General features: G+C 45.7%; 1 protein-coding gene across 1 annotated transcript in view; it reads right to left on the minus strand.

The window, feature by feature from the left end:
• LTBP4 (latent transforming growth factor beta binding protein 4) overlaps positions 1–14,338 on the minus strand; it is a 92,720-nt gene that overhangs the window by 73,035 nt on the left and 5,347 nt on the right. Inside the window, exons 2-6 of the mRNA XM_072920882.1 lie at positions 12,751–13,008; positions 9,757–9,983; positions 6,521–6,626; positions 4,932–4,976; positions 3,729–3,851 (exon numbers count right to left, since the gene is read on the minus strand). Of these exons, the coding sequence (XP_072776983.1) occupies positions 3,729–3,851; positions 4,932–4,976; positions 6,521–6,626; positions 9,757–9,983; positions 12,751–13,008 (759 nt within the window). The remainder of the gene's footprint in view (positions 1–3,728; positions 3,852–4,931; positions 4,977–6,520; positions 6,627–9,756; positions 9,984–12,750; positions 13,009–14,338) is intronic.

Here is a 14,338-nt window from a genome sequence, read left to right on the forward strand (position 1 = left end):
ATCCCATAAATCCCATAAATAACCCCATAAATCCCATAAATCCCATAAATAACCCCATAAATCCCATAAACCCCACAAATAACCCCATAAATCCCATAAAAACCCCATAAATGCCATAAAAACCCCATAAATCCCATAATAACCCCATAAATCCCATAAATAACCCCATAAATCCCATAAATCCCATAAATAACCCCATAAATCCCATAAATAACCCCATAAATCCCATAAATAACCCCATAAATCCCATAAATCCCATAAATAACCCCATAAATCCCATAAATAACCCCATAAATCCCATAAATCCCATAAATCCCATAAATAACCCCATAAATCCCATAAATAACCCCATAAATCCCATAAAAACCCCATAAATTCCATAAATAACCCCATAAATCCCATAAATCCCATAAATCCCATAAATCCCATAAAAACCCCATAAATGACCCCATAAATCCCATAAATAACCCCATAAATCCCATAAATAACCCCATAAATCCCATAAATAACCCCATAAATCCCATAAATCCCATAAATAACCCCATAAATCCCATAAATAACCCCATAAATCCCATAAATCCCATAAATAACCCCATAAATCCCATAAATCCCATAAATAACCCCATAAATCCCATAAATCCCATAAATCCCATAAATAACCCCATAAATCCCATAAATCCCATAAATCCCATAAATCCCATAAATAACCCCATAAATCCCATAACTAACACCATAAATCCCATAAATAACCCCATAAATCCCATAAATAACCCCATAAATCCCATAAATAACCCCATAAATAACCCCATAAATAACCCCATAAATCCCATAAATAACCCCATAAATCCCATAAATCCCATAAATAATCCCATAAATAACCCCATAAATCCCATAAATCCCATAAATCCCATAAAAACCCCATAAATCCCATAAATAACCCCATAAAAATCCCATAAATCCCATAAATAACCCCATAAATCCCATAAATCCCATAAATAACCCCATAAATCCCATAAATCCCATAAATCCCATAAATAACCCCATAAATCCCATAAATAACCCCATAAATCCCATAATAACCCCATAAATCCCATAAATCCCATAAATAACCCCAGAAATCCCATAAATCCCATAAAAACCCCATAAATAATCCCATAAATCCCATAAATAACCCCATAAATCCCATAAATAACCCCATAAATCCCATAAATCCTATAAAAATCCCATAAAAACCCCATAAATGACCCTACAGACGCATCGTTCCCGTGATGCCTCCAGCAGGAACCCGGCCGGGCAGGTGCAGGAGAACCCAACCCAAACCCCATAACTGACCCCAAACCCCACAGATAACCCCATAAATCCCATAAATAACCCCATAAATCCCATAAATCCCATAAATCCCATAAATCCCATAAAAACCCCATAAATGACCCCATAAATCCCATAAATAACCCCATAAATCCCATAAATAACCCCATAAATCCCATAAATAACCCCATAAATCCCATAAATCCCATAAATAACCCCATAAATCCCATAAATAACCCCATAAATCCCATAAATCCCATAAATAACCCCATAAATCCCATAAATCCCATAAATAACCCCATAAATCCCATAAATCCCATAAATCCCATAAATAACCCCATAAATCCCATAAATCCTATAAATAATCCCATAAATCCCATAAAAACCCCATAAACCCCATAAATCCCATAAATCCCATAAAAACCCCATAAATCCCATAAATCCCATAAATAACCCCATAAATCCCATAAATCCCATAAATAACCCCATAAATCCCATAACTAACACCATAAATCCCATAAATAACCCCATAAATCCCATAAATAACCCCATAAATCCCATAAATAACCCCATAAATAACCCCATAAATAACCCCATAAATCCCATAAATAACCCCATAAATCCCATAAATCCCATAAATAATCCCATAAATAACCCCATAAATCCCATAAATCCCATAAATCCCATAAAAACCCCATAAATCCCATAAATAACCCCATAAAAATCCCATAAATCCCATAAATAACCCCATAAATCCCATAAATCCCATAAATAACCCCATAAATCCCATAAATCCCATAAATCCCATAAATAACCCCATAAATCCCATAAATAACCCCATAAATCCCATAATAACCCCATAAATCCCATAAATCCCATAAATAACCCCAGAAATCCCATAAATCCCATAAAAACCCCATAAATAATCCCATAAATCCCATAAATAACCCCATAAATCCCATAAATAACCCCACAAATCCCATAAATCCCATAAAAATCCCATAAAAACCCCATAAATGACCCTACAGACGCATCGTTCCCGTGATGCCTCCAGCAGGAACCCGGCCGGGCAGGTGCAGGAGAACCCAACCCAAACCCCATAACTGACCCCAAACCCCACAGATAACCCCATAAATCCCATAAAAACCCCATAAATCCCATAAAAACCCCATAAAAACCCCATAAATGACCCTACAGACGCATCGTTCCCGTGAGGCCTCCAGCAGGAACCCGGCCGGGCAGGTGCAGGAGAACCCAACCCAAACCCCATAACTGACCCCAAACCCCACAGATAACCCCATAAATCCCATAAAAACCCCATAAATCCCATAAAAACCCCATAAAAACCCCATAAATGACCCTACAGACGCATCGTTCCCGTGATGCCTCCAGCAGGAACCCGGCCGGGCAGGTGCAGGAGAACCCAACCCAAACCCCATAACTGACCCCAAACCCCACAGATAACCCCATAAATCCCATAAATAATCCCATAAATCCCATAAATCCCATAAATAACCCCATAAATCCCATAAATAACCCCATAAATCCCATAAATAACCCCATAAATCCCATAAATCCCATAAATAACCCCATAAATCCCATAAATCCCATAAAAATCCCATAAAAACCCCATAAATGACCCTACAGACGCATCGTTCCCGTGATGCCTCCAGCAGGAACCCGGCCGGGCAGGTGCAGGAGAACCCAACCCAAACCCCATAACTGACCCCAAACCCCACAGATAACCCCATAAATCCCATAAAAACCCCATAAATCCCATAAATAACCCCATAAAAACCCCATAAAAACCCCATAAATGACCCTACAGACGCATCGTTCCCGTGATGCCTCCAGCAGGAACCCGGCCGGGCAGGTGCAGGAGAACCCAACCCAAACCCCATAACTGACCCCAAACCCCACAGATAACCCCATAAATCCCATAAAAACCCCATAAATCCCATAAATAACCCCATAAATCCCATAAATCCCATAAAAACCCCATAAATCCCATAAAAACCCCATAAATGACCCTACAGACGCATCGTTCCCGTGATGCCTCCAGCAGGAACCCGGCCGGGCAGGTGCAGGAGAACCCAACCCAAACCCCATAACTGACCCCAAACCCCACAGATAACCCCATAAATAACCCCATAAATCCCATAAATCCCATAAATCCCATAAAACCCCCATAAATCCCATAAATAACCCCATAAATCCCATAAAAACCCCATAAATGACCCTACAGACGCATCGTTCCCGCGATGCCTCCAGCAGGAACCCGGCCGGGCAGGTGCAGGAGAACCCAACCCAAACCCCATAACTGACCCCAAACCCCACAGATAACCCCATAAATCCCATAAATAACCCCATAAATCCCATAAATCCCATAAATCCCATAAAAACCCCATAAATGACCCTACAGACGCATCGTTCCCGTGAGGCCTCCAGCAGGAACCCGGCCGGGCAGGTGCAGCTGAAGCTCCCGCGGGTGTTGGTGCAGTGGCCAAGTTGGCAAAGAGCTGCCTCCGAGCACTCGTCCACGTCTGCGGGGGGTACAGGGGGGTGGGTGATACGAGCACGAATTCCCGAATTCCCAAATTCCCGATCCCAAATTTCTGAATTCCCAAATTCCCAAATTCCCAAATTCCCGACCCTAAATTCCTGATCCCGAATTCCCAAATTCATCATCCCAAATTCCCCATCCTGAATTCTCCATCCCGAATTCCCCGTCCCAAATTCCCAAATTCCCAATCCTAAATTGTGAATTCCCAAATCCCAAATTCCCAAATTCCAAATTCCCAAATCCAAAATTCCCAAATTCCAAATTCCCCATCCCAAATTACCAAATCCTAAATACTCGATCCCGAATTCCCCATCCCAAATCCCGAGTTCCCCATCCCAAATCCCAAATTCCCAAATTCCCAAATTCCCAAATCCCCGATCCCAAATCCCAAATTCCCAATCCCAAATCCCTGATCCCAAATTCCCAATCCCAAATTCCCAAATTCCCCATCCCAAATCCCAAATTCCCAAATATCCAAATTTCCCATCCAAAATCCCAACATCCAAATTCCCCATCCCAAATCCCGAATTCCCAATCCTAAATCCCAAATTTCTGATCCCAAAGCCCAAATTCCCAAATTCCCGATCCCAAATTCCCAAATTCCCGATCCCAAATTCCCAAATTCCCGATCCCAAATTCCCAAATTCCCGATCCCAAATTACCAAATTCCCGTTCCCAAATTACCAAATTCCAAATTCTCGATCCCAAATTCCAAATTCCCCATCCCAAATTCCCAAATTCCCGATCCTAAATCCCAAATTCCCAAATCCCCAATCCCGAATCCCAAATTCCAAATTCCCCATCTCAAATTCCTGATCCCAAATTCCCAAATCCCCAAATTCCCAAATCCCAAATCCCAAACCCCAAACCCCCAATCCCAAAATCACAAACCTCAAATTCCCAGATTCCAAACCCCCGATCCCAAATCCCAAATTTCCCATCTCAAATTCCTGATCCCAAATTCCCAAATTCCCAATCCCAAATTCCCAAACCCCAAATCCCAAACCCCAAACCCCAAACCCCAAACCCCAAACCCCAAATCCCAAATTTCCGCTCTCACCCTCACAGGATCCATTTTGTCTCTGGAATCCGGGCGGGCACGGCTCTGGTGGGGGAGGGGCGGCACCTTTGTCACCTTTTTGTCACCTTTGTCACCTTTTTGTCACCTTTTTGTCACCTTTTTGTTACTTTTGTCACCTTTTTGTCACCTTTTTGTCACATTTTTGTCACCTTTTGTCACCTTTTTGTCACCTTTTTGTCACCTTTTTATCACCTTTTTATCACCTTTTTGTCACCTTTTTGTCACCTTTTTGTCACCTTTGTCACCTTTGTCACCTTTTTGTCACTTTTTGTCACTTTTGTCACCTTTTTGTCACCTTTGTCACCTTTGTGTCACCTTTTTGTCACCTTTTTGTCACTTTTGTCACCTTTTTGTCACCTTTTTGTCACCTTTTTGTCACCTTTTTCTCACTTTTTTGTCACCTTTTTGTCACCTTTTTGTCACCTTTTTCTCACCTTTTTGTCACCTTTGTCACATTTTTGTCACTTTTTGTCACTTTTGTCACCTTTTTGTCACCTTTGTCACCTTTTTGTCACCTTTGTCACCTTTGTCACCTTTGTCACCTTTTTGTCACCTTTTTGTCACCTTTGTCACCTTTGTCACCTTTTTGTCACCTTTTTGTCACCTTTGTCACCTTTTTGTCACCTTTGTCACCTTTTTGTCACCTTTTTGTCACCTTTTTGTCACCTTTTTGTCACCGTTTTGTCACCCTTTTGTCACCTTTTTGTCATCTTTTTGTCACCTTTGTCACATTTTTGTCACCTTTTTTGTCACCTTTGTCACCTTTGTCACCTTTTTGTCACCTTTGTCCCCTTTTTGTCACCTTTTTGTCACTTTTGTCACCTTTTTGTCACCTTTTTGTCACCATTTTGTCACTTTTGTCACCTTTTTTTCACCTTTTTGTCACTTTTTTGTCACTTTTGTCACCTTTTTGTCACCTTTTTGTCACCCCCAATTTTTATCTCCCCCCAATTTTTTGTCACCCCCATTTTTTGTCACCCCCCAATTTTTGTCACCCCCCCCCGGTTTTTCCCCCCCCATTTTTTTGTCACCCCCAATTTTTGTCCCCCCCAATTTTTGTCCCCCCCAATTTTTGTCACCCCAATTTTTGTCACCCCAAATTTTTGTCACCCCCAATTTTTGTCACCCCCAATTTTTGTCACCCCCAATTTTTGTCACCCCCAATTTTTGTCACCCCCCCCGGTTTTTCCCCCCCCATTTTTTTGTCACCCCCATTTTTTTGTCACCCCCCAATTTTTGTCATCCCATTTTTTCCCCCCCTCCCATTTTTTGTCACCCCCAATTTTTTGTCACCCCCAATTTTTTTGTCACCCCCCATTTTTTGTCACCCCCAATTTTTTTCACCCCCAATTTTTGTCACCCCCCCCGGTTTTTCCCCCCCCATTTTTTTGTCACCCCCCGGGTTTCCCCCCCCCCCAATTTTTGTCACCCCAATTTTTTTGTCACCCCAATTTTTGTCACCCCCGATTTTTGCCCCCCAATTTTTTTTTGTCACCCCCATTTTTTGTCACCCCCCCCCCCAATTTTTGTCACCCCAATTTTTGTCACCCCCCCCGGGTGTCCCTTACGGGTGTGGCCGTGACACGGGTGACACTCGGTGACCCCCCAGGCGACCCCGGCCCCCCCCCGGCAGCAAACGGCGCGAGAGCGCAGCCCCGGCAGCGGAGACAGACACTGAAAATGGGGCAAAAACGGGGGAAATTGGGAAAAATGGGGAAAATGGGGGGAAAATGGGAAAAATTGGGAAAAATGGGGGGGAATGGGAAAAACGGGGGGGAAATGGGGGGAAATGGGGGGAAATGGGAAAAATGGGGGAAAATGGGAATAAAGGGGGGAAATGGAGAGAAAAACGGGGAAAAAACGGGGGGAAATGGGGCAAAAATGGGGGGAAATGGGAAAAATGGGGGAAAATGGGGCAAAAATGGGGGAAATGGGGAAAATGGGGGAAAAACGGGGGGAAATGGGGCAAAAATGGGGGAAAATGGGAAATACGGGGGGAAAATGGGGGAAAATGGGGGAAAATTTGGTTAAAAATGGGGGGAAAACGGGGGAAAATGGGAAAAATGGGGGAAAAATGGGGGAAAATGGGGGAAATTGGGAAAAATGGGGGGGAAATGGGGGAATAAAGGGGGGAAATGGAGACAAAAATGGGGCAAAAATGGGGTAAAAATGGGGGAAATGGGAAAAATGGGGGGAAATGGGGGGAAATGGGGCAAAAATGGGGCAAAAATGGGGGAAATGGGGCAAAAATGGGGGGAAATGGGGGAAAAATGGGGGAAAATGGGGGAAAAATGGGGGGAAATGGGGGAAAAATGGGGGGAAATGGGGCAAAAATGGGGGAAATGGGAAAAAATGGGGAAAATGGGGGAAAATGGGAAAAACGGGGGGGAAATGGGGGAAAAACGGGGGAAAAATGGGGAAATTGGAAAAATGGGGGAAAATGGGGGAAAATGGGAAAAATGGGGGAAATGGGGGGAAATGGGGAGAAATGGGAAAAATGGGGGAAATGGGGGGAAATATGGGGGGAAATGGGAAATACGGGGGGAAAATGGGGGAAAATGGGGGAAAGATGGGGGAAATGGGAAAAATGGGGAAAATGGGAATAAAGGGGGGAATGGAGGAAAAATGGGGGAAAATGGGGGGAAATGGGGCAAAAATGGGGGAAAATGGGGGAAAAATGGGGGGAATGGGAAAACGGGGAAAAAATGGGGGAAAATGGGGGAAAATGGGGGGAAATGGGGAAAATGGGGGGAAATGGGAAAAATGGGGGAAAATGGGGGAAAATGGAGGGAAATGGGAAAAATGGGGGGAAAATGGGGAAAAAATGGGGGGAAATGGGAAAAATGGGGGGGGAAATGGGGGAAAAATGGGGGGAAATGGGAATAAAGGGGGGGAAATGGAGGAAAATGGGGAAAAATGGGGGGAAATGGGAAAAATGGGGGGAAAATGGGGGGGAATGGGAAAAATGGGGGGAATGGGGAAAAATGGGGGAAAAATGGGAATAAAGGGGGAAAATGGGGAAAAATGGGGGAAAATGGGGCAAAAATGGGGGGAAATGGGGGAGAAATGGGGGGAAATGGGAAAAATGGGGAAAAACGGGGCAAAAATGGGGAAAAATTGGGAAAAATGGGGGAAAATGGGGGAAAAATGGGGGGAAATGGGGGAAAATGGGGGGAAATGGGGGGAAATGGGGGAAAATGGGGAAAAATGGGGGGAATGGGAAATACGGGGGGGAAAATGGGGGAAATACGGGGGAAAATGGGGGAAAATGGGGAAAAATGGGAAAAATGGGGAAAAAACGGGGGGAAATGGGGAAAAATGGGGTAAATGGGGGGGAAATGGGAAAAAATGGGAAAAATGGGGGAAAATGGGGGGAAATAGGAAAAATGGAGAAAAGGGGGGAAATGGGGGAAAATGGGGGGAAATGGGGGGAAATGGGAAAAATGGGGGAAAATGGGAATAAAGGGGGGAAATGGGAAAAATTGGGGGGAAAATGGGGGAAAATGGGGGAAAATGGGGGAAAATGGGGGAAAAATGGGGGAAAATGGGGGAAAATGGAGAGAAAAATGGGCAAAAATGGGAATAAAGGGGGGAAATTGAGAGAAAACCGGGAAAAAAACCGGGGGGAAATGGGGTAAAAATGGGGGGAAATGGGGAAAAATGGGGGAAAATGGGAAAAATGGGGGGGAAATGGGGGAAAATGGGGGGAAATGGGAAAAATTGAAAAAAAAACGGGGCAAATTCCCCCTTTTCCCCGTTTCTTCCCTTTTTTTCCTTTCCCCCTTTTTCCCCCCTTTTTCCCCTTTTTATTCCCCCATTTCCCTTTTCCCCCATCCCCCCATTTCCCATTTTCCCATTTCCCCATTTCCCCCATTTCCCCATTCCCCCCTTTTTTCCCTTTTTTTCCTTTTCCCCCTTTTTCCCTTTTTCCCCCCTTTTTCCCATTTTTATTCCCCCTTTTCCCTCCCCCCTTTTCCCCTTTTTCCCTCTTTTCCCCCTTTCCCACCTTTTTTCACCTTTTTTCTCCTTTTTTCCCCTTTTACCCCCTTTTTTCCCTTTTTCCCTTTTTCCCTTTTCCCCTTTTTCCCCTTTTTTCCCCTTTTCCCCTTTTCTCCTTTTTCCCCATTTCCCCCCATTTCCCCCATTTCCCATTTCCCCCCATTTCCCCCATTTTTTCCCATTTCCCCCTTTTTCCCCTTTTTTCCCCTTTTTCCCCCTTTTTTCCCCTTTTCCCCCATTTCCCCCTTTTTTCCCCTTTTCCCATTTTCCCCCATTTCCCCCATTTTCCCCATTTTTCCCCCTTTTCCCATTTTTCCCCCATTTTCCCCCATTTCTCCCCATTTTCCCCTTCCTCCCCCATTTCCCCCATTCCCCATTTTCCCCTTTTTTCCCCATTTTCCCCCTTTCCCCCCATTTCCCCCATTCCCCCATTTCCCCCATTTCCCCCTTTTTTCCCCATTTTCCCCATTTCCCCCCCTTTTTTCCCCTTTTTTCCCCTTTCCCCCCCTATTTTTCCCTTTTTTCCCCTTTTTCCCTTTTTTCCCCTTCACCCCCTTTTTCCCCTTTTTTCCCTTTTTTCCCCTTTCCCCCCTTTTTCCCCCTTTCCCCTCTTTCCCCCCTCCCTTTTATCCTTTTTCCCCCTTTTTCTCTTTTTTCCCCTTTTCCCCTTTTTTCCCCCTTTTCCCATTTTCCTCCATTTCCCCCATTTCCCCCCCCATTTTCCCCCATTTCCCCCATTTCCCCCCATTTTCCCCCATTTCCCCTTTTTTTCCCCATTTCCCCCCATTTTCCCCCCATTTCTCACCTGCCCCTCGCGCATCTGCCGGAAGCAATACCCGAACCCCGAATTTTCCCGGGCCGGGGGGTCCCGGGGGGGTCCCCTCTGGGCCACCACCGGGAATTTGGGGAGGGGGCTCGGGGTGGGGGTGGGGGAATTTGGGGAGGGGTCGTCCCGGACCCGCTCCACGTCGTGGATTGTCACTGTCGCCCGTGGGGGGTGGCGCACCAGGACACTGACCATGGACTGGGCGCCTGCGAAAAGGGGAATTTTGGGGTTTTTTTAGGGGAAAAATAATAAATCACAGCATTTCCCACACTTAAAAATATCCTCATATCGATTGATGCAAAAATTACCACGAAAAAATATCGATTTCTGCAAAAATTCCCTCAAAAAATCCCGATTTCCACAAAAAAATCCCCCCAAAAAATTCCAATTTCATCCTGATCGCTGCAAAAATTCCCCCAAAAAAATCCCGATCTCTGCAAAAATCCCCCCAAAAAAATCCCGATTCCCCCCCAAAAATCCCGATCCCCGCAAAAATCTCCCCCAAAAAATTCCAGATCTCCACAAAATATTCCCCCTCCAAAAAATCCCGATCCCCGCAAAAAATCCCCCCAAAAAATCCCGATCTGATCACCGAAAAAATCCCCCCCAAAAATCCTGATTCCCGCAAAAATCCCCCCCAAAAAATCCCCCCCAAAAAATCCCGATCTCATCCCGATCCCCGCAAAAATCCCCCCCAAAAAATCGCGATCGCCGAAAAAATCCCACCCCAAAAAATCCCCCCCAAAAAATCCCGATCCCCCCCAAAACAATCCCGATCCCTGCAAAAATTCCTCCGAAAAATCCCAATCCCCCCGAAAAAATCCCGATCCCCCCAAAAATCCCGATCCCGCAAAAAATCCCGATTCCCGCCAAAAATCCCCCCAAAAACCCGATCTGATCCCCGAAAAAATCCCCCCCAAAAAATCCCGATCCCCCCAAAAAATCCCGATCCCCCAAAAAAATCCCGATCCCCCCCAAAAATTCCGATCCCTCAAAAAAATCCCGATCTGATCCCCGAAAAAATCCCCCCCCAAAAAATCCCGATTCCGGCAAAAATCCCCCCCAAAAAATCCCCCCCCAAAAATCCCGATCCCCCTAAAAAAGTCCCGATCCCCCCCAAAAAATCCCAATCCCCGCAAAAATACCCCCCAATTTTCCCAAATTTCCCCCCATACCCACCCCAAAAATTCCCCCTTTTCCCCAAATCCCAAATCCCAAAATCCCAAATCCCCAAATCACCCTTACCATCCCCCAAATCTCCCCCAAATTCTCCCAAATTTCCCCCCATTCCCACCCCAAATTCCCCCAAATCCCCAAATCCCCAAATCCCCAAATCCCAAATCCCCAAATCCCCAAATCCCAAATCCCAAATCCCAAATCCCAAATCCCCAAATCCCCCCACCCCATTCCCCCATTTCAATCCCCCAAATCTTCCCAAATTTTCCCAAATTTTCCCCCATTCCCACCCCAAAAATTCCCCCTTTTCCCCAAATCCCCCATCCCAAAATCCTTTTTCTCCCCATCCCAAATGGGGATTTGGGATTTTGGGGATTTGGGGATTTGGGATTTGGGGATTTTGGGGTTTGTGGATTTGGGATTTGGGGATTTGGGATTTGGGGATTTGGATTTGGGGGATTTGGGATTTGGAATTTGGGGTTTGGGGATTTGGGATTTGGGGATTTGGGATTTGGTGATTTGGGGATTTGGATTTGGGAATTTGGGTTTTTGGGATTTGGGATTTGGGATTTGGGGATTTGGGATTTGGGATTTGGGGATTTTGGGGATTTGGGATTTGGGGTTTGGGATTTGGGGTTTGGGGATTTGGGATTTGGGATTTGGGGATTTGGGATTTGGGATTTGGGGATTTTGGGGATTTGGGATTTGGGGTTTGGGATTTGGGGTTTGGGGATTTGGGATTTGGGATTTGGGGTTTGGGGATTTGGGATTTGGGATTTGGGGTTTGGGGTTTGGGGATTTGGGATTTGGGGTTTGGGGATTTGGGATTTGGGGATTTTGGATTTGGGATTTGGGGTTTGGGGTTTGGGGATTTGGGATTTGGGGTTTGGGGATTTGGGATTTGGGGATTTTGGATTTGGGGTTTGGGATTTGGGGATTTGGGGATTTGGGGATTTGGGGATTGGGGATTTGGGGATTTGGGATTTGGGATTTGGGTATTTGGGGATTTGGGGATTGGGGATTTGGGGATTTGGGATTTGGGATTTGGGGATTTGGGGATTTGGGGATTTGGGGATTTGGGGATTTGGGGTTTGGGGATTTGGGGTTTGGGGATTTGGGGATTGGGGATTTGGAATTTGGGGATTTGGAATTTGGGGATTTGGGATTTGGAGATTTGGGGATTTGGGAATTTTGGGGATTTGGGGGTTTGGGATTTGGGGTTTTGGATTTGGGATTTGGGATTTGGGGATTTGGGATTTGGGATTTGGGATTTGGGGATTTGGGGTTTGGGGTTTGGGGTTTGGGGTTTGGGGTTTGGGGTTTGCGGTTTGGGATTTGGGATTTGGGATTTGGGGATTTGGGGATTTTGGGGATTTGGGATTTGGGGATTTGGGGATTTGGGGAAAAGTGGGTATTTTTGGGGTGGGAATGGGGGAAAATTTGGGAAAATTGGGGGAGATTTGGGGGATGGAAATGGGGGAATGGGGAGGGGGGATTTGGGGATTTTGGGGTGGGAAGAAAAAGGATTTGGGAGTAAAATCTCCTAAAAAACAAATTTTTGGGGGAAAATTGAATAAAAAATCCCCTAAAAACCCAATTTTTTGGGGGGGAAAATTGAATAAAAAATCCCCCAAAAACCAAATTTTTTTGGGGAAAATTGAATAAAAAATCCCATAAAACCCAAATTTTTTGGGGGGAAATTGAATAAAAAAAATCCCCTAAAACCCAAATTTTTGGGGGGAAAATTGAGTAAAAAATCCCCAAAAAACCCAAATTTTTTTTGGGTGGGGGTCTCACCATCCTCCTCCTCGCGGTGGTTGCTCAGGGGGAGGGTGTAGACGGAGCGGGTCAAGGCTTGGGGGGACCCCTCCCCAAAATTTGGGGGTTTTTGGGGTCCCCCTCGTGGATTTTGGGGTCCCCCTCGTGGATTTTGGGGTCGGGAGGTGACGTTGGTGGCGGGGAGGTGACAAAATTTGCCGCTGAATTCGGGGGGGCAGAGGCAGCGCTGGGGGTGGGCACAGACCCCCCCGTTCCTGCAGAGCAGCGGGCACAGAACTGGGGGGGGGGACACCCCAAAATGAGGGTGCACCCCAAAAAAATCCCATAAAAACAACCCAAAAACCCCAAAAATAACCCCAAAAACCCCCAAAACCCGAAAAAAATAACCCCAAAAATGAGCCAAAACCATCAGAACAACCCCAAAATTGGGTGATTCCCCCCCCCCCCAATTTCGGCCCAGAACTGCGGGGGGGGGACACCCCAAAATTAGGGAGCACCCCAAAAAAATCCCATAAAAAGAACCCCAAAAACCCCCAAAATCCCGCCCAAAATAACCCCAAAAACGGCCCAAAACGACCAAAAAATCCCCAAAATAACCCCAAAATTGGGTGACCCCCCCCCCCATTTCGGCCCAGCACTGCGGGGGGGGGACACCCCAAAATTAGGGAGCACCCCAAAAAAATCCCATAAAAATAACCCCAAAACCCCCCAAAACAACCCCAAAAACCCCAAAAACCCGAAAAAAACCCCAAAAATGCCCCCAAAACACCTAAAAAACCCCAAAATAACCCCAAAATTGGGTGATCCCCCCCCCCCAATTTCGGCCCAGCACTGCGGGGGGGGGGGACACCCCAAAATTAGGGTGCACCCCCAAAAAAATCCCATAAAATAACCCTAAAAACACCAAAAATCACGCTAAAAACCCCAAAAACCCAAAAAAAATAACCCAAAAAATGACTCCAAACCATCGAAACAACCCCAAAATAACCCCAAAATTGGGTGATCCCCCCCCCCAATTTCGGCCCAGCACTGCGGGGGGGGACACCCCAAAATTAGGGAGCACCCCAAAAAAATCCCATAAAAACGACCCCAAAAACCCCAAAAACCCGAAAAAAAACCCCAAAAAATGGCCCAAAACCACCTAAAAATGTCCAAAATAACCCCAAAATTCGGTGATCCCCCCCCCAATTTCGGCCCAGAACTGCGAGGGGGGGACACCCCAAAATTAGGGAGCACCCCAAAAAAATCCCATAAAAATAACCCCAAAAACTCCAAAAATAACCCCAAAAACCCCCAAAATAACCCCAAAAACGGCCCAAAACGACCAAAAAATCCCCAAAATAACCCCAAAGTTGGGTGATCCCCCCCCCAATTTCGGCCCCGCACTGCGGTGGGGGGACACCCCAAAATTAGGGAGCACCCCAAAAAAAGCCCATAAAAACAACCCCAAAAACCCCAAAAATAACCCCAAAAACACCAAAAATCCGCCCAAAATAACCCCGAAAACGGCCGAAAACGACAAAAAATCCCCAAAATAACCCCAAAATAACCCCAAAATAACCCCCCTAATTCCGGCCCAGAACTGCGGGGGGGGGACACCCCAAAA

Source organism: Taeniopygia guttata, chromosome 34, assembly GCF_048771995.1.
Source record: "Taeniopygia guttata chromosome 34, bTaeGut7.mat, whole genome shotgun sequence".
NCBI lineage: Eukaryota > Metazoa > Chordata > Aves > Passeriformes > Estrildidae > Taeniopygia > Taeniopygia guttata.